Source organism: Stegostoma tigrinum, chromosome 9, assembly GCF_030684315.1.
Source record: "Stegostoma tigrinum isolate sSteTig4 chromosome 9, sSteTig4.hap1, whole genome shotgun sequence".
Taxonomy (NCBI): domain Eukaryota; kingdom Metazoa; phylum Chordata; class Chondrichthyes; order Orectolobiformes; family Stegostomatidae; genus Stegostoma; species Stegostoma tigrinum.
In genome coordinates, this window is record NC_081362.1 from 98,380,565 (window position 1) to 98,401,400 (window position 20,836).

Sequence of the window (20,836 nt, forward strand, 5' to 3'; positions counted from 1 at the left end):
GTAAACAAAAAAAGCCATCCTCTCTCTCTCTCTTGCACCCAACCCACCGCCCTTCTATCTTTCCTGCAGCGTCTTTACCATGGAATATTAAGCTGCCTGTCCTGCCCTTCCCTGAGCCACTTTTCTGACACAGCAATGATATCCCAGTCCCATAATCACAGAATCCCTACAGTAATAGAAACAGACCATTCAGCCCAACAAGTCCACATTGTCCCTCTGAAGAGCATCCTACCCAGACCCACTCTCCTACTCCTGTATTTCCCATGTCTAACCCACCTAACCTAAATATTCCTGGGCACATCGGGCAATTTAGCATGGCCAAACCACCTACCCTTCACATCTTTGGACTGTGGGAGGAAACTGGAGCACCCGGAGGAAACCCACAAGACACGGGGAGAACGTGCAAACTCCACACAGACAGTTGCCTGGATGTGGGAAGAAGTCACAGCCCTGTGTTTACACTGCTCCTGACCGGGGTTTCCCCAGCCCTGGGAATAACTGTCCCCAACCCCAACTCTGATCACAGAGGGACAGAGAGAGAGAGAGAAGGGGCAGGAAAAGGGAGAGAAAGACTGTGCACAAGAGGAAAAGAGAGGGATAGAAAAGAGTAGACAGAAATCGAAGAGGAGAGAGAGGAGTAAAGAGACACAGGATCAAAGAGGGGGATAGTATCAGAGTGATGGAGATAACTAAATACAGGCGGACAGGGAGAATGAGAGAGGGAGGTTCATGTGTTTATCACTTTTGTCCACCCTCCTCTCTTGCTCCATCACTGACTATCTCTTCCTGTTACAACACCCTCTCTCTCCGTATCAAAGTCTCTCTGTATCTATTCGTCTGTGTGCCTCTGTTCCCTATCTCTCTCGTTTTGTCTTGGTGTGTCTTCTCCTCCTGCATCTCTCTCCCTCACATTTCCCTCTTTTCTGTCAGTCACCTTCCTCTCTCTTTCTGCCCTCTTACTCCAATTCCCACCCCACCCCAACCGCGGCTCCTTAACCCCATGCTTCACCCTCCCTCTTGCCTTTAGCCTTGACATACTCTCCATCCCTTCAAACCCCGCTCCTGTCCTCCGACCCCTCTTCTCCTCCTACCCTCCATCATTCCCTCCTCCCTCCATCATTCCCTCTCTCTCCAGTGGAAGGAGCTGCTGAGATTGGCTGGGATTTGGGAAGCTCCGGGAGCCGCTGCCTGCCGCTCGGAGCCGTTCCGCCGCGCTCTCCGGAGGCTCTGGGCCGGGGATCGGGTGGGTATCACCGGTGGCGGGACGAGAGACGGATCCGGCCCAGGGACTCGGCTTGTACTGGGGGCCGGCACGGTGCGACTTCCTGCATTCGCAAAACCGGAGGCTGCAGCTCGGTGCCAGCCTCACCGCGATCCCCGGGTCAGAGTCATCTCCCTCTCGTCCCCCCCGGGTCAGAGTGTGTACCGTATCCACCCCCCCCCCCCGGGTCAGAGTGAGTACCGTATCCACCCCCCCCCCCCGGGTCAGAGTGAGCATCGTATCCCCCTCCCCCCCGGGTCAGAGTGAGTACCGTATCCACCCCCTCCCCCCTGTGTCAGAGTGAGTACCGTATCCACCCCCCCCCCCCCGGGTCAGAGTGAGTACCGTATCCACCCCCCCCCCCCTGTGTCAGAGTGAGTACCGTATCCACCCCCTCCCCCCTGTGTCAGAGTGAGTACCGTATCCTCCCCCCGGGTCAGAGTGAGTACCATATCCACCCCCTCCCCCCTGTGTCAGAGTGAGTACCGTATCCACCCCCTCCCCCCTGTGTCAGAGTGAGTACCGTATCCACCCCCCCCCCCGGGTCAGAGTGAGCATCGTATCCCCCTCCCCCCGGGGAAAAATGAGCATCATATCCCCTCCCTCGGGGTCAAAGTGAGCAGCTTAACGCCCTCCCCCCAGGTCAGAGTGAGTACCGTATCCACCCCCCCCCCCCGGGTCAGAGTGAGTACCGTATCCACCCCCCCCCCCGGGTCAGAGTGAGCACCGTATCCACCCCCCCCCCGGGTCAGAGTGAGTACAGTATCCACCCCCCCCGGGTCAGAGTGAGTACAGTATCCACCCCCCCCCCGGGTCAGAGTGAGTACAGTATCCACCCCCCTCCCCCCGGGTCAGAGTGAGTACCGTATCCACCCCCCCCCGGGTCAGAGTGAGCACCGTATCCCCCTCCCCACGGGTCAGAGTGAGCACCGTATCCCCCCCCCACCGGGTCAGAGTGAGTACTGTATCCCCCTCCCCCCGGGTCAGAGTGAGTACTGTATCCCCCTCCCCCCAGGTCAGTGTGAGCATTGCTCCCCCTCCCCCCAGGTCAGTGCGAGCATTGCTCCCCCTCCCCCCGGGTCAAAGGTAGTACTGTATCCCCCTCCCCCCGGGTCAGAGTGAGCATCGTATCCCCCTCCCCCCGGGTCAGAGTGAGCGTCGCACCCCCTACCCCCGGGTCAGAGTGAGCATCCTATCTCCCATCATCCCAGGTCAGAGTGTGCATCAAATCCCCCTCCCCACGGGTCAGAGTGTGCATCAAATCCCCCTCCCCACGGGTCAGAGTGAGCATCAAATCCCCCTCCCCACGGGTCAGAGTGTGCATCAAATCCCCCTCCCCACGGGTCAGAGTGAGCATCATTTCCCCCTCCCCCCGGCTCAGAGTGAGCATCCTAGCTCCCATCCTCCCAGGTCAGAGTGAGTATCAAATCCCCCCTCTCCATGGGTCAGAGTGAGCATCATATCCCCCCTCCCTCTCAGTTCAAAAGACAGCAGTATATCCCCCTCCCCCTGGTCAGACTGAGCATCGTATCCTCCTTCCCCTGCGTCAGAGTGATCATTGTATCGCACTCCCCCAGTCAGAGTGAGCATTGTATCCCCCTCTGCCCAGGGTTAGAGTGAGCATCATATCCCCATCCCCCCGGTTCAGAGTGAGTACCGTATCCCCCTCCCCCTGGGTCAGAGTCATTGTCGTATCCTGCCCAGAGCACGGTGGACATTGTATCCACTTGGGGTGAGAATGGACAATATATAGGCCAACAGTGACTCCCTCGACTGGTACTGCCCCCTTTGCCTGTGAGTGACAGTGGTGTTGCTTCAACATATCAGTATCCCTTGGCATCCACTCACACCCACCTGTCAGGGTTGACACCAAATCACCCAGCACCAATTGATGTCAAATTTCTGAGACAGGTTCACAGTGAGTGCCTTAACATCAATTTGCATGCCACAGGTTTGTCTGGCAACAGAGTAGACATCATCTCACCTGAAACTGGTTGGCATTAGCGCGATGCCCAGGAACCGTGCATTTTCAGAGCCAGAGTACTCAGCAGAATGTTCGGTCAGCCTGCCCTCTGACCCTGAGCAGGGTGTGGAACGGAGCCGAGAAGTGACAGTCAGGAATTCGGGATGTTGCCTTTGCCTCCCCCGATTCATGAGACTGACTTTTGTGCCCGAATCCCTGGAGAACCTTTACCAGACATACTTCCGCCGGCAACGACATGATACCCTCCTGGTTCTGGTGGTCTTCGCTGCACTATTTGACTGTTACATCATCATCACATGTGCGGTGCTGTACTCCAGTGACAAGTTAGCCTCTCTCCTGGTAGCTGGAATTGGACTGGCTGTCCATCTCCTCCTCTTCGTCTTATGTCGGTTTGGACTTGTCCCGGAAAAAATTTCCCAGAAGGTCGTTCCATATAGTCTGTGGGTCCTCATCGCCGCCCAGATCTTCTCCTACCTGGGCCTGAACTTCTCCCACTCTCATGAGGCCAGTGACACAGTGGGCTGGCAAGCTTTCTTCACCTTCTCCTTCTTCATCACCCTACCACTGCAGCTGACACCCATTGTCCTCATCACCGGCACCACATGTGGGGTTCACACCCTTGTTCTGGGAGTCACCATCGCCCAGCAACAACAGGAGCAGATCAACAGTATGGCCTTGGTACAGCAGGTACAGGGATGGTCATTTCTGTGCAATCTCAGGGGTGCACTGTACAAAGAGACCTGGGACTTTTGGAACTCTTTACTGGAAGCAACTTGAAATGAGAGTTTGCAATGGGGCCAATTGCAACAGAATGTGAAGTGAAAGTGACTGAGGGATGTGGGAAAGACAGCACTGACTTAATTGGAGGACATGAGATGAAAAGTGGATCAGTGAAATTGGGGAATATGGGAAAGGAGGTTGCGCATATGGGGAGGGGGTGAGAGGGGATATGGAGACGGGTTGAGTTGGGGGATATGGGAAAGGAGGGTGTGATTTTGACAATATGGAAGGGGTAGGTTGTGGGATTTAGAGGAAGATGAGTAGAGGAATATGGGGAGGGGATGAGGTAGGGTATATGAAGAGAGTTTTGGGGGATATGAGGAGGGAATGAGTTGGAGGATAGTGGGAGAGAGATGAGTTGGGGAACATGAAGAACATATGCTTGAGGATCTGTGAAAGGACAGGATTGGTTGCTTTCAGTTTCTGAGTATGATGTAAGATACTGACATGATAATGTAAATATTGCTGAAATTATTAATTACACTTGAATCAATGTAGGTGTGGAACTTCTGTGTTAAAAGTGTTGCTGAAGCTCACTTGCTGTGGCAGCACCTGTGAAGAGAGAAACATTTCTGATGAAGGGATTTGGATTCAAGATGCTAACTCTGTTTTTCTCTCCACAGAAGCTACCAGACCTGCTGAATTTCTCCAGCAATTTCTGTTTTTGTTTCATATTTCCAGAATCCAGAGTTCTTTATTTTGTTCTTACTGAGGCAACTTCATTCTGAGGCTGATGTGTGACTTGTACAGTTAAGCTTTGCAAAGGAAAAACAATTATTTCAAGATCATGTTCTTAGCCCTGGTGCAGTTCTGAGCCAATTAAGTAAGGAAAGGCCTCGGCTTCATTCTTGGCCTGTGCAGATCTCGCCTGTGACAGTGAGGCCCACAACAACATATATTGTCTTTTAAAGTAAAAAATTCTCCTAAGTAATTCACAGGGTTGATAACCTGATTAAATATTTCGCTTCTCACCAATCTCCTTGAATGTTGTCATCTCCCAAAATCACATCCTATCTTTCCCAGAATTTGATCTGTCCTGTCAGGTTTCCACTGCTGCCACAGTATTGAAACAGCTCTTAACAAAGTCACTGCTGCCATTCTATATAAGTATATGAGTCTGGTAAACCATTTACCCTTGTCCTCTTCGACCTGTCTGCAGCCTTTGACACAGTCAGTCAGACCATCCTCCTCTTGCACATCTTCACCATCACCTGGCTGGTGGGATTGCTCTCATTCAGTTAGGGATAAACAATAAATGCTGCCTAGCAAGCAATGCCCTCTTCCCATGAATGAATAAGCAATCACAGTCAGAGAATCACTGACAATGGTTTATCTAATTGCTCCTGCATCTCTGATGCCCCCATAGGTTCACTTTGAGTGAAATAATTGTTTTGAGTCTGGTAAATGTTCACTCTGTTTCTCTCTCCACAGATACTGCTGGATCTGTTGAGTTTCTCCAGCATTGTATGTATTCATTTGCAACATTCCATTTCTCTTCTGTAGTATTGACTGAACATACACACAAGATTTGTTGTGCTTGATGCACAAGATGTCTCAAATCTTTCTGTTGCCGCAACTTTCTGCTTTTTTTCTCCATTAAAGTAATATTTATGTGCTCTATTCCACCAACTAAAGTACGTAATATCACATCTCCCTGCAGTACATTGTTGTGACACAAAGACAGACAGCCAATTGGAACCAGCCTCCCTATTCGCAGCAGGAGAATTAAAACCTTAAAAGACCTCAACATTGACCCCAGTGGTTTCCAACCAGACATTTTGAATAAAAAGTGCCAGACTTTGAGATAATCAATTCTAGACTCTGGTTTGCAGCTTAAACAAGACTTAACTATTTATTAATAATGCAGCAAATAATGTAATCTAATTGATGCATATGATTTAAACCCAATAACCTTAGTTTTCAATCTCATTCGCACAAAAGATAGACAGACAACCAAACGGAGTTAGGGGATAGATAAAAGAAAATAACAAAACTGGCCAAGATGACAAAGTGTGGAGCTGGATGAACACAGCAGGCCAAGCAGCATCTCAGGAGCACAACAGCTGATGTTTCGGGCCTAAACTGGCCAGATCACTCAAGCAGTTTTAGAACATAAAACATAGAACAGTACAGCACAGAGCAGGCCCTTCGGCCCTCGATCTTGCGCCAACCTGTGAACTAATCTAAGCCCCTCCCCCTACACTATCCCATCATTATCCATATGCTTATCCAAGGACTGTTTAAATGCCCCTAAAGTGGCTGAGTTCACTACACTGGCAGGCAGGGCGTTCCACGCCTTTACCACTCTCTGAGTAAAGATGGTGCATTGTTCATGATACATTGTTCCACAGGCATATATGATTGCTTCTTAGGTGATTTTCTGAAGATGTTAGTCAGGGTCACTTTTCAGTTCGCTCTGAGGAAATTTGAGTAGTACTTAAAGCTTAGTTTCTATTCCCTGAACTTCCAGGAGCGAGCTGATACTGGGAGGTTAGGTGAGAACTTTCCAGTTTTCATGCTGTAGCAACAACTCCTGTCATAATGGCAGTCCAAAAACCAGTTCAAACTCTTTGGCTCCTCCTTCCGTTTGACCAGCACATTCTCTCCCAGACTTGCTGACAACAAATTCCATTATCATTGTAGGCGGGATGTGATAGCACAGGTGAGGGTGCAGAGGAGATTTGCTAAGTTCTGAGGAAGGGTCACAGGACCCGAAATGGTAACTGTGATTTTTTTCTTCACGGATGCTGTTAGACCTGCTGAGCTTTTCCAGCAACTTCTGTTTTTATTTGGCAAGATGTTGCCTGGCTAGAAAATTTCAGTTCTGAAGAGATAATGGACAGACTGGTGTTGTTTTCCGTAGAGTAGAGGAGATTGAGAGGGAACACATGAGATGTTTAACATTATGATAGGCATAGATAAAGTGGGTGGGAAGAAATTCGTTCCCTTTTTGGAGGGATCAATGGCCGGGGGCAAAGATTCAAGGGAAGGGCAGGAAGTTTAGAGGAGATGTGAAGAAAGACTTTTTCAGCTAGAGGGTGGTGAGAATCTGAAAGCCACTGCCTGTAAAGGTGTTAGAGGCAGAAACCTTCTCAACATTCAAGAATTTAGATGTGCACTTGCGATGCAGAGTCATACAAGGCTATGAGCTAATTGTTCGAAAATGGAATTAGGTGGTTGTTTTTGACCTGTGTGGACATGGTGGGCCCAAGGGCCATTTTCTGTGTGATAGATCTCTTTGACTCAATGTAGGATGAAGTCATCTGAAGCCCAGGTAGGCTATATCAAAAGCTTTGCTCTCATCTACACCTGACCACCTCTGAAAAATTCAATCACATTATCAGACATGACCTCCCCTTAACTGAACCTTGCTGATAGTTTTTCCTTAATCTCTGCCTCTCCAAGTTCAAATTAGTTCTATCCCTTAGAATTGCTTCCAGCAGTTACCCAACCACTGAGGGTAGATTTATTATTTATTATTTATTGTTCATTTATTTTGTAGGATATGCGCACTGTTAGCTGGGCCAGCATTTATTACCTGCCTCAGGTTGCCCTTGAGAAGGTGGGGGTGAGCTGCATTCTTGAAGTATTGCAGTCCACATGCTGTGGGTTGACCCACAATGTCCTTAGGGAGGGAATTCCAGGATTTTGACCCAGTGACAGTGAAGGCACGGTGATATTTTTCCAAGTCAGGATGGTGAGTGATTTGGAGGGGAACTTGGAGATGGTGGTGTTCGCATGTATCTCTTGCCCTTGGCCTTCTCGTTGTAAGTGGTTGTTGGTTTGGAAGGTGCTGTCTGAAGATGTTTGGTGAACTTCTGCAGTGCATCTTGTAAAAAGTACACACTGCTGCTACTGAGCATTGGTGGTGGAGGAAATGGATGTGGATGTGGAGCCAATCAAGCGAGAAGCTTTGGCCTAATGTTGTCAAGTGTCATGAGTATTGTTGGGGCTACAATCTTCCAGGCAAGTGGGGAGTATTCCATCACACTCCTGACTTGTGCGTTGTAGATGGTGGGCAGGTTTTGGGGAGTCAGGAGATGAGTTACTCATCATAGTATTCCTATCCTCTGACCTGCTTTTGTAACCACTGTTTATATGTTGAATCCAGTTGAGTTTCTGATCAATGATAAACAGAGAATGTTGATAGTGGAGGATTCAGTGATTGTGACACCATTGAATGTCAAGGGACGATGGAGGAATGGGCTGATAATCATGTCCCACTGCACCATGTGTCACACCAGCAGCATAAGACGTTTGATTTAATCTCCAAAATAACCAGTTCTTGCCTTTCTGCAATTCAATGCAGAATAGAAGTTTCTAGATGAAGAAACACACCACAGGAAGGCAACACAGAGATAATGGGAACTGCAGATGCTGGAGAATCCAAGATAATAAAATGTGAGGCTGGATGAACACAGCAGGCCAAGCAGCATCTCAGGAGCACAAAAGCTGATGTTTCGGGCCGAGACCCTTCATCAGAGAGGGGAATGGGGTGAGGGTTCTGGAATAAATAGGGAGAGTGGGGGAGGCGGACCGAAGATGGAGAGAAAAGAAGATAGGTGGAGAGAGTATAGGTGGGGCGGTAGGGAGGAGATAGGTCAGTCCAGGGAAGATGGACAGGTCAAGGAGGTGGGATGAGGTTAGTAGGTAGGAGATGGGGGTGCAGCTTGGGGTGGGAGGAAGGGATGGGTGAGAGGAAGAACAGGTTAGGGAGGCAGAGACAGGTTGGACTGGTTTGGGGATGCAGTGGGTGGAGGGGAAGAGCTGGGCTGGTTGTGTGGTGCAGTGGGGGGAGGGGACGAACTGGGCTGGTTTAGGGATGCGGTGGGGGAAGGGGAGATTTTGAAGCTCGAGAAGTCCACATTGATACCATTGGGCTGCAGGGTTCCCAAGTGGAATATGAGTTGCTGTTCCTGCAACCTTCGGGTGGCATCATTGTGGCACTGCAGGAGGTCCATGATGGACATGTCATCTAAAGAATGGGAGGGGGAGTGGGAATGGTTTGCGACTGGGAGGTGCAGTTGTTTGTTGCGAACCGAGCGGAGGTGTTCTGCAAAGCGGTCCCCAAGCCTCCACTTGGTTTCCTCAATGTAGAGGAAGCCACACCGGCTGCAGTGGATGCAGTATACCACATTGGCAGATGTGCAGGTGAACCTCTGCATAATGTGGAATGTCATCTTGGGGCCTGGGATAGGAGTGAGGGAGGAGGTGTGGGGGCAAGTGTAGCATTTCCTGCGGTTGCAGGGGAAGGTGCCGGGTGTGGTGGGGTTGGAGGGCAGTGTGGAGCGAACAAGGGAGTCATGGAGAGAGTGGTCTCTCCGGAAAGCAGACAGGGGTGGGGATGGAAAAATGTCTTGGGTGGTGGGGTCGGATTGTAGATAAGAATACACCTCCTCCCACCCACCCTCCTGCAAAAATTCCATCCCCTATTCCCAATTCCTCCGCCTCCGCCGCATCTGCTCCCACGATAAGACATTCCACTCCCGCACATCCCAGATGTCCAAGTTCTTCAAGGACCGCAACTCCCCCCACACAGTGATCGAGAACGCCCTTGACCGCGTCTCCCACATTTCCCGCAACACATCCCTCACACCCCGTCCCCGCCACAACCGCCCCCAGAGGATCCCCCTCGTTCTCACACACCACCCCACCAACCTCCGGATACAACGCATCATCCTCCGACACTTCCGCCATCTACCATCCAACCCCACCACCCAAGACATTTTTCCATCCCCACCCCTGTCTACTTTCCGGAGAGACCACTCTCTCCGTGACTCCCTTGTTCGCTCCACACTGCCCTCCAACCCCACCACACCCGGCACCTCCCCCTGCAACCGCAGGAAATGCTACACTTGACCCATACCTCCTCCCTCACTCCTATCCCAGGCCCCAAGATGACATTCCACATTACGCAGAGGTTCCCCTGCACATCTGCCAATGTGGTATACTGCATCCACTGTACCCGGTGTGGCTTCCTCTACATTGGGGAAACCAAGTGGAGGCTTGGGGACTGCTTTGCAGAACACCTCCGCTCAGTTCGCAACAAACAACTGCACCTCCCAGTCGCAAACCATTTCCACTCCCCCTCCCATTCTCTTGATGACATGTCCATCATGGGCCTCCTGCAGGGCCACAATGATGCCACCCGAAGGTTGCAGGAACAGCAACTCATATTCCGCCTGGGAACCCTGCAGCCCAATGGTATCAATGTGGACTTCTCGAGCTTCAAAATGTCCCCTTCCCCCACCGCATCCCTAAACTAGCCCAGTTCGTCCCCTCCCCCGACTACACCACACAACCAGCCCAGCTCTTCCCCTCCACCCACTGCATCCCAAAACCAGTCCAACCTGTCTCTGCCTCCCTAGCCTGTTCTTCCTCCCACCCCAAGCCGCACCTCCATCTCCTACCTACTAACCTCATCCCACCTCCTTGACCTGTCCGTCTTCCCTGGACTGACCTATCTCCTCCCTACCTCCCCACCTATACTCTCTCCACCTATCTTCTTTTCTCTCCATCTTCGGTCCGCCTCCCCGCCTCTCTCTATTTATTCCAGAACCCTCACCCCATCCCCCTCTCTGATGAAGGGTCTAGGCCCGAAACGTCAGCTTTTGTGCTCCTGAGATGCTGCTTGGCCTGCTGTGTTCATCCAGCCTCACATTTTATTATACAGGAAGGCAACACACCACCTTGAAATCATGTTTCAAGCCCCACAGTAACACCTGTCTGATTTCCTCCTGCCTTGTGCGGCTGAGTTACCTTTGGTGACATGGGCTTGGCTCTGGCAGCACTCCGCTGAGGAATTGTCACCCTCACCAGTTTCCTCGGTGGAACACAAATTAGCACGCAAGATAGAAGAAGGGACAGAAAGCAGCTGTTTCCGTAAATGAATGAAGAACAAGAGGTTGTAGATTTAAAGTAATATATGAATGAAAGAAGAGTATTGTGAGTAGTTAGTGTATGGAATGCACTTTCTGGAAATGTGGTGGCAGGTTCAATTAGGGGCATTGGATGATAGTTTGACAGAAATGGCACATGGGATGTGGGGATAAGGCAGGAGATTGGCGCTAGATAATAGAACCAGTGCAGGCACAACGGGCTAAATAGCCTCCTTCCGTGCCATACCAATTCTGTAATTCCTACACTTACTTACTTTCCGTTGATGGCCTGGTAGTGACCCAGTCCCTCCTAGTCTGCGGTATGACTGCTTTCTGACACGCATCCTTCATGTATTCCTCTGTCACATGGATGCAGAACAATCAGTTCTGAAACACAGACGTCAAGCTTGTGCAGCCAGTGACCCTTCTTGCAGATGTGTTTTCTGGGACACGTGGCATGCCCGTGATTTCACGCATATCATCGAAAGTATACTTCACTTGGCCTTTTTGACCTGCCGTCCTGTAACACTAAAAAGTACTTGTTACCCTTAGTATAAGAATGGACTGAGTATCAATATTGAACAAGCTAGTTCTCATAAAAAGAGAGGAAAGATGTTGAAACCTAATTACAAACCAAATACCAATATTTAATGATTAATATTACAGACCAAACCTTCTTTCCAATCAGCTGCTTTAACAGCACTAGTGAATCATGTCACTTTTAGTTTCAGTGCAGATAGGCCTCTCAATTATACTTTATTTCTTCTGTCGCTCTTTAAAGCATCTCTTTTGGTTCCTGTGCTCCTGCTCTGAATTCCCATTTTGACCCAAATTCCCATTATTCATCCTGCTCTGCCTCACTTCAGCCAAGTCTTGCCTACACGATGATGCAGCTAAGTTTGAGGTTGCGCTTTCAACAAGTCCTTCTTATGTGGAGAGCTCTGATGAGTCACTTGTTTTTCCTTACTTCTTACCAGTTGTGGAACACCTAACACTCAGTTGTTTTATAATAACTTCCACTAGCTGGCAGCTGCCTGTTTACCTGGGCTATTTTAACTTCCTTAAAGGTTAGGCCTGATTATTTTCAGACTATAATTAAACTTACAAAAGATTTACCAGTTGAATTCCCACCTTGACCCAAATTCCCAGTTAACTGCAGCAGTCTCCCTCACACTGACCATGTGACTTACGTTCTAATTCCTGATTATCTTTTAAATGTTAACCAGTCTTGCGATTTGTTTTTAATGGCAAGTTTTATGTTATAATAAATGAGTTACTTTGAGTTGAAGAACTGGTGTAGGAGATAAGGCATCAGATTTCTGAGGCTTGTGGATGTGGTGCCAATCAAATGGGCAGCTTTGCCCTGAATGGTGACAAGCTTCTTGTGTTGTTGGAGTTGCAGTTGTTCAGGCAAGTCGAGAGTACTCCATCTCACTGCTGACTTGTGCCTTGTAGATGGTGAACAGCCTTTGGGAAGTCATGAGGTGAGTTACTTCCTGTGGGTTTTCCAGCCTCTGACCTGTCCTAGTAGCTGCTGTGTTTAGGTGGTGAGTTCAGTTGAGTTCCTGGTCAATGATAGCCCCAGGATGCTGATTGTGGGGATTCAGTGATGGTAACACCATTGAATATAAAAGAGTGGTGGTTAGATTGTCTCTTATTGGCGATGGTCACAGCCTGGCGTTTGTGTGGCATGAATGTTATTTGCCCAAGCTGTCAACCAAGCCTGGATATTGTCCAGATCTTGTTGCATTTGGACACGGACTGCTTCAGTATTTGAGGAGTTGCGAATGGTGCTGAACATATTATGCAATCATCAGTGAACATCCCCACTTCTGACCTTATGATGAGGGGACATCATTGATGAAGCAGCTGAAGGTAATTGGGCCTAGGACAGTATCCTGAGGCACTCCTGGCATGATTTTTCCCTTCACGAAGATGCACTGATTCTGCTTAATTTTATTATTTATCTCAACATGCTCAGCTCTTAACATCATTTCCTAATAAGAGCTGTTATGCTAACTGGCCTGTCAGTATTTTGTAAATTGAAAGTCTCGGATCAGGACCCAGCACAAAAGATAGAGTGACATCAAAGGAAAACTGTAAATTAATTGGTTGGTAATAGTTGCTTATCTGAATACCTGTTATAAATTACTTTCAGTTTGAAGGTGAGGAAGAGAAAAATTTACAGATAACAAACTAAAAGACCAGTAGGATTTTTTTTAAGAGAACAAATTAAGAAAGAAGTAAATAAACATACATTTAGGGCCAGGCACTTTGTTGTACCTGCATGATTGGGGACCTGGCGAACCCCACTGTGATTCATAGTGACCACACCTGTAATACGTGTTGGTTGCTTGACAAACTCCGGCTCAGAGTTGTGAGCTAGTGTCTAAGTTTCAACAGTGCAGGACATCAGGGAGGGAAGAGTTGCCTGGAAGCTGTGTTTTAGCAGACAGTCAAAACACTCAGATTAACCACCTCAAATTTAGTCAGTGGTCAGGGACAAGGCGGTGTGACTATTGGTGAGGCAGGTTAGGGAATCCAAGAGGTAGTGCAGAATGAGCCTCAGCTCTTGAGCTTGTCGAACAGGTTTGAGATTCTTGCTCCTTGTGTGGATAAGAGTATAGGCTGTAGAGAGGATGAACAAACTGAACATAGCACTTTGGTATAGGAAGCCACAAGGCTGAAGAAGGGGAGAAAAACAGCAATAAAGTTGTAATTGGAGATAGCATAGTCAGTGGAATAGGCACTGTTCTCTGTGGACAGGACTGAGAGCCTGCCGAGTGCTCGGATTCAGGGTATCTCATCTGTGCTACAGACGTACCTTAATTTGGGAAAGATTCAGTTGTCACAGTTCACATAAGAACCAACGACATCAGTAGAAAGAGGAAAGGGGCTCTGCTGAGGGAATATGAGCAGCTAGGGGCTAAATTAAAAAGCAGAACCAAAAACATAATAACTTCTGGATTACCAGCTGAGCCAGAAGCTAATTGGCACAGGGTTAACAAAGCTGAAGATTGAAGTGGGAGAAACGGGCTCGAATTCATGGGACATTGGCACCAGGACTGGGGCAGGAGGGAGCTGTTCCAATGGGAAGGGCTCCACAGGAATCATACTGGGAGCAGAGTGCTGCACAATCATAGCTAGGCCTGTGGATTGGGCTTTAAACAAAAGATTTGGGTGAAGAGGGTTTAGGCAGCGGCTTTGTGTGTTCAATAAATGGAAAATTATGGAAAAAGTTAGTGGTAAAGGACTCAGGAGAGGTTACTGTTTTTAGAACAAGTCATGGGAAACAGCGTGGAAAGGGACAGGAATCTTAACTTCAGCCACACAAGTGAGGGGACAGCAACGAAAACTGAGACAGTCAACTCAGGATTGAGGGTGTTGAACTTAAATGTATCAGCATTCAAAACAAGGTAAATGATCTTGTGGCACAGATTGCAATTGGAGTGTACAGTGTTTTGGACATCACAGAGATGTGGCTGCAACATCAGGGCTGGAAACTAAATCGTGACTTAGAACATAGAACAATACAGCGCAGAACAGGCCCTTTGGCCATAAGACATAAGACATAAGAGTGGATAAACCATTCGGCCCATCAAGTCCACTCCGCCATTTAAATCATGGCTGATGGGCATTTCAGCTCCACTTCCCTGCACTCTCCCCGTAGCCCTTGATTCCTTTTGAGATCAAGAATTTGTCGATCTCTGCCTTGAAGGCATCCAACGTCCCGGCCTCCAATGCACTCCGTGGCAATGAATTCCACAAGCCCACCACTCTCTGGCTGAAGAAATGTCTCCTCATTTCAGTTTTAAATTTACCCCCTCTAATTTTAAGGCTGTGCCCACGGGTCCCAGTCTCCCCACTTAATGGAAACAACTTCTTCGCGTCCACCCATTCTAAACCATACATTATCTTGTAAGTTTCTATTAGATCTCCCTTCAACCTTCTAAACTCTAACGAGGACAATCCCAGGATCCTTAGCCATTCATCATACGCTAAACCTACCATTCTAGGGATCATCCGTGTGAATCTCAGCTGGACACGCTCCAGGGCTGGTATGTCCTTCCTGAGGTGTGCGGCCCAGAATTGGACACAGTATTCTAAATGGGGCCTAACTAGAGCTTTATAAAACCTCAGAAGCACATCGCTGCTTTTATATTCCAACCATCTTGAGATAAACGAAATACATTTGCTTACTTAATTACGGACTCAACCTGCAAGTTAACCTTTAGAGAATCCTGGACTAACACTCCCAGATCCCTTCGCACTTCTGATTTGCGAATTTTCTCACCGTTTAGAAAATAGTCCATGCCTGTATTCTTTTTACCAAAGTGCAAAACCTCACATTTACTCACATTGAATTTCATCAGCCATTTCCTGGGCCACTCTCCTAAACTGTCTCAATCTTTCTGCAGCTTCCCCACCTCCTCAGTACTACCTGCCTGTCCACCTATCTCCCTATCATCGGCAAACTTCACCAGAATGCCCCCAGTCCCTTCATCCAGATCATTAATATATAAGGTGAACAGCTGTGGCCCCAACACTGAACCCTGCAGGACACTACTCGTCACCGGTTGCCATTCCAAAAAAGAGCCTTTTATCCCAACTCTCTGCCTTCTGTCAGACAGCCAATCCGCAATCCAAGCCAGTAGCTCACCTCGAACACCATGGGCCCACACCTTGCTCAGCAGCCTCCCGTGAGGCACAGTATCAAAGGCCTTTTGGAAGTCTAGATAGATAACATCTACTGGGTTTCCCAGGTCTAACATACTTGTTACCTCTTCAAAGAATTCTAACAGGTTTGTCAGACACGACCTCCCCTTACTAAATCCATGCTGACTTGTTTTATTCTGACCCTGCACTTCCAGGAATTTAGAAATCTCATCCTTGACAATGGATTCTAGAATTTTACCAACTACCGAGGTTAGGCTAATTGGCCTATAATTTTTCATCTTTTGCCTTGATCCTTTCTGAAATGAGGGGGTTACAACAGCAATTTTCCAATCATCTGGGACTTTCCCTGACTCCAGTGACTTTTGAAAGATCGCGACCAAAGCCTCCGCTATTTCCTCAGCCACCTCCCTCAGAACTCTAGGACGTAGCCCATCGGGATTTATCAATTTTTAGACCCTAGAGGTTTTCTAGCACTTTCCCTTTTGTAATGCCTGCCATACTCAACTCTGCCCCCTGGTCTCCCTAATTGTTGGCATACTACTCATGTCTTCCACTGTGAAGACTGACGCAAAGTACTTATTACGTTCTTCAGCTATTTCCTTAAGTCCCATCACTAGCCTTCCAGCATCAATTTGGAACGGCCCAGTGTCTGCTTTTGCCTCTCGTTTGTTTCTTATGTATTGAAAGAAACTTTTACTATCATTTCTAATATTACTAGCTAGCCTCCCTTCATATTTAATCCTCTCCTTCCTTATTGTTCTCTTTGTTATCCTCTGTTGTTTTGTAGCCTTCCCAATCTTCTGATTTCCCAGTGCTCTTGGCCACTTTATAGGCTGTCTCTTTTTCTTTGATATATTTCCCTGACTTCCTTTGTCAGCCATGGCTGTCTAATCCCTCCCGGGATAATCTTTCTTTTCTTTGGGTTGAACCTCTGTATTGTGTCCTCAATTACACCCAGAAACTCCTGCCATTGTTGGTCTACTATCTTCCCCGCTAGGCTCTGCTTCCAGTCGATTTTTGTCAATTCCTCTCTCATGCCCCTGTAATTACCTTTATTTAACTGTAACACCATTACATCCGATTTTGCCTTCTCTCTTTCAAACTGCAGACTGAACTCTACCATATTATGATCGCTGCCTCCTAAGTGTTCCCTTACTGTAAGGTCTTTTATAAAGTCTGGCTCATTACATAGCACTAAGTCCAGAATAGCCTGCTCCCTTGTGGGCTCCATCACAAGCTGTTCCAAAAAGCCATCCTGCAAACATTCCATGAATTCTCTTTCTTTGGATCCACCAGCAACATTATTCACCCAATCCACCTGCATGTTGAAGTCCCCAGTGATCACCGTGACCTTGCCTTTCTCACCTTCCCTATCTATTTCTCGGTGCATGTTGCGCCACTGGTCCTGATCCCTGTGAGGAGGTCTGTACATAACTCCCATTATAGTATTTTTGCCTTTGTGGTTCCTCAATTCCACTCACACAGACTCCACATTCTCTCACCCTATGTCATCCAGTGCGTAGATTTAATTCCATTCTTAACTAACAAGGCAACCCCACCCCCTCTCCCCACCTTCCTGTCTTTTCGATATGTTGTGAATCCTTGGGTGTTTAACTGCCAGTCCTGAGCTCTCTGCAACCATGTCTCTGTGATGCCTACCACATCATAATCATTCAAGAGGATTTGTGCTGTTAATTCATCTACTTTGTTGCGAATACTACGAGCATTTAGATAAAGTATCTTAATGCTAGCTTTCTTATCATTATTAGAGAGGTTGGAAATCCCAAGATGTCTTCAGCTATCCTTCCTTTTTGCTGTATTCCTAGTCTGCCTGGAGCTTAAATCCACCTGTACACATGCTGTCCTGTTGCTTATCTTTCCATTTAACTCCATACTCCTGTCTCTTTCACTTTGCCTTCCCCCCGACTCAGAAGTTTAAAGTCCTACTGACCACCCTATTTATCCTTTTCACTAGAACACTGGTTCCAGATTGCTTCAGGGTGGTCCTCGATGTTGTGCAGACCTGTGAACTAGTCTAAGCCCCTCCCCCTACACTATCCCTTCATTATCCATATGCTTATCCAAGGACTCTTTAAATGCCCCTAATGTGGCTGAGTTAACTACATTGGCAGGCAGGGTGTTCCACGCCCTTACCACTCTCTGAGTAAAGAACCTGCCTCTGACATCTGTCTTAAATCTATCACCTCTCAATTTGTAGCTGTGCCCCCTTGTACAAGCTCAAGTCATCATCCTCGGAAAAAAGACTCTCACTGTCCACCCTATCTAATCCTCTGATCATCTTGCATGTCTCCATTAAATCCCCCCTTAGCCTCTTTCTCTCCAGTGAGAACAGACCCATGTCCCTCAGCCTTTCTTCGTAGGGCCTGCACTCCAGACCAGGCAACATCCTGGTAAATCTCCTCTGCACCTTTTCCAATGCTTCCACATCCTTCCTGTAATGGGGCGACAAGAACTGCACGCAGTATTGCAAATGAGGCCGCACTAGCGTTTTGTCCAGTTGCAGCATGACATCATGGTGCTGGAACTCAATCCCTCTACCAATAAAACCTAACACACCGTAAGCCTTCTTAACAGCACTATCAACCTGGGTGGAAACTTTCAGGGATCTTTGTACATGGACACCAAGATCCCTCTGCACATCCACTACCAAGAATCTTTCCGTTGACCCGGTATTCTGCCTTCCTATTATTCCTTCCAAAGTGAATCACCTCATATTTATCCGTATTAAACTCCATTTGCCACCTTTCAGCCCAACTCTGCAGTTTATCCAAGTCTCCCTGCAACCCGCAACATTCTTCCACACTGTCCAACACTACACCGAATTTAGTGTCATCTTCAAACTTACTGACCCATCCACCTATGCCTGCGTCCAAGTCATTTATAAAAATTACTTGGAGACAGTCAGGATTGCAGGTGCCGATCCTTCAGTCAATAAATGTGGAGCTGGGAAAGCAGAGCAGGTCAGACAGCATCCGAGGAGCAGGAGAGTCAATGTCTAACCTGCTCTACTTCTCCAGCTCCACATTTATTGACTCTAGGAACTGAATATCCTAGGGAAATCAATCCTAACAAAAGGACAAGCAGATTGACATTAACTTCTTACTGAGAAATTTTTTTTTATTTCTTTATTCGTTCACAAAATGAGGGCATTGCTAGCCAGGCAGCATTTATTGCCCGTCCTTCATTGCCCAGAGGGTAGTTCAGAGTCAGCCACGTTGCTGTGGGCCTGGAGTCACATGGAGACTATACCAGGTAAGGATGGTAGTTTTCTTCCCTAAAGGACATTAGTGAACCAGATGGGTTCTTCCCAACAATCGACAATGGATTCCTGATCATCATTAGACTCTTAATTCCAGATATTTTATTAGATTCCAATTCCACTATCTGCCATAGCAGAATTCAATCCCAAATCGTCCCCCCCCCCGCCCCCGGAATGTTATCTGGGTCTCCGAATTAACAGTCCTCTGACAATACCTTTATCCCACGTTGCTCCGGGAAGCAAGAAAGGAGGTTGCTAAGCCGCTGGCGAAGATCTTTGCTTCCTCACTCTCCACGGGAGTCATACCGGAAGACTGGAGGGAAGCAAATGTTGTTCCTCTTTTCAAGAAAGGGAATAGGGAAATCCCTGGAAATTACAGACCAGTCAGTCTTACATCTGTGGTCAGCAAGATTTTGGAAAGAATTCTGAGGGGTAGGATTTATGACTATTTGGAAAAGCATAGCATGATTAAAGGGAGTCAGCATGGCTTTGTGAGGGGCAGGCCATGCCTTACAAATCTTATTGAGTTCTTTGAGGAAGTCATGAGACAGGTTGACGAGGGTCGAGCAGTGGATGTGGTGTACATGGACTTCAGCAAGGCATTTGATAAGGTTCCCCACAGCAGGCTCATTCATAAAGTCAGGAGGTATGGGATACAGGGTGATTTGGCTGTCTGGATTCAGAATTGGTTGGCTGACAGGAGGCAGAGAGTGGTTGTAGATGGTTGAATATTCTGCCTGGAGTTCAGTGCTGAGTGGTGTCCCGCAGGGCTCTGTTCTTGGGCCTCTGCTCTTTGTAGTTTTTATAAATGACTTGGATGAGGAGGTTGAGGGGTGGGGTAGTATGTTTGCTGATGACACAAAGGTTGGGGGTGCCGTTGATAGTATCGAGGGCTATTGCAGGCTTCAGCGAGACATTGACAGTATGCAGAGCTGGCCTGAGAAATGGCAGATGGAGTTCAACCTGGATAAATGCGAAGTGATGCATTTTGGAAGGTCAAACTTAAATGCTGAATATAGGATTAAAGGCAGAATTCTCGGCAGTGTGGAGGAACAGCGGGATCTTGGTGTTCAAGTGCATAGCTCCCTCAAAGTTGCCACCCAAGTGGATAAGGTTGTTAAGAAAGCATATGGTGTTTCGGCTTTCATTAACAGGAGGATCGAGTTTAAGAGCCACGAGGTTATGCTGCAGCTCTACAAAACCCTGGTGAGACCACACTTGGAATATTGTGTCCAGTTCTGGTTGCCCTATTATAGGAAAGATGTGGAGGCTTTGGAGAGGGTGCAAAGGAGGTTTACCAGGATGCTGCCTGGACTGGAGGGCTTGTCTTACGAGTAGAGGTTGATTGAGCTCAGACTTTTCTCTCTGGAGAGAAGGAGGAAGAGAGGTGACCTGATCGAGGTGTACAAGGTAATGAGAGGCATGGATAGAGTTGATAGCCAGAGACATTTCCCCAGGGCAGGATTGACTGCCACGAGCGGTCATAGTTTTAAGGTGTTAGGAGGATGGTATAGAGGAGACGTCAGAGGGAGGTTCTTCACCCAGAGAGTTGTGAGCGCATGGAATAGTTTGCCAGTGGTAGTCGTGGAAGTGGAGTCATTAGTGACATTTAAGCGACTGCTGGACATGCACATGGACAGCAGTGAATTGAGGGGAATGTAGGTTAGGTTATTTTTGGATATGGATTATTCCAAGGCACAACATTGTGGGCCGAAGGGCCTGTACTGTGCTGTACCTTTCTATGTTCTATGTTCTAATACCGCTAGGCCATTGCCGCCCCTGATTAAATTGATAGCAAGAAGTGATACTGAGTCAGAAAGAGTGGAATCTGTGTGGGTAGAGTTGAGGATAAAAGTAGCTCTAGGGTGTTGTGTACAGTCCTCCAACCAATAGTCAGGATGTGGGGCAGAAAATTGTTCAGGAGATAGAAGTAGCATATAAGAATGGTACAATGTACAAGACGGACGGGTTGCATC

The 20,836-nt window shown here is 47.9% G+C and overlaps 1 protein-coding gene across 1 annotated transcript in view; it reads left to right on the top strand.

Annotated features, from left to right (window-relative positions):
* The window catches only part of adcy3a (adenylate cyclase 3a), a 100,681-nt gene continuing 79,845 nt past the window's right edge, over positions 1-20,836 (top strand). Inside the window, 2 exon segments of the mRNA XM_059648797.1 lie at positions 1-1,243; positions 3,213-3,932. Of these exon segments, the coding sequence (XP_059504780.1) occupies positions 3,270-3,932 (663 nt within the window). The 5' untranslated portion in view covers positions 1-1,243; positions 3,213-3,269.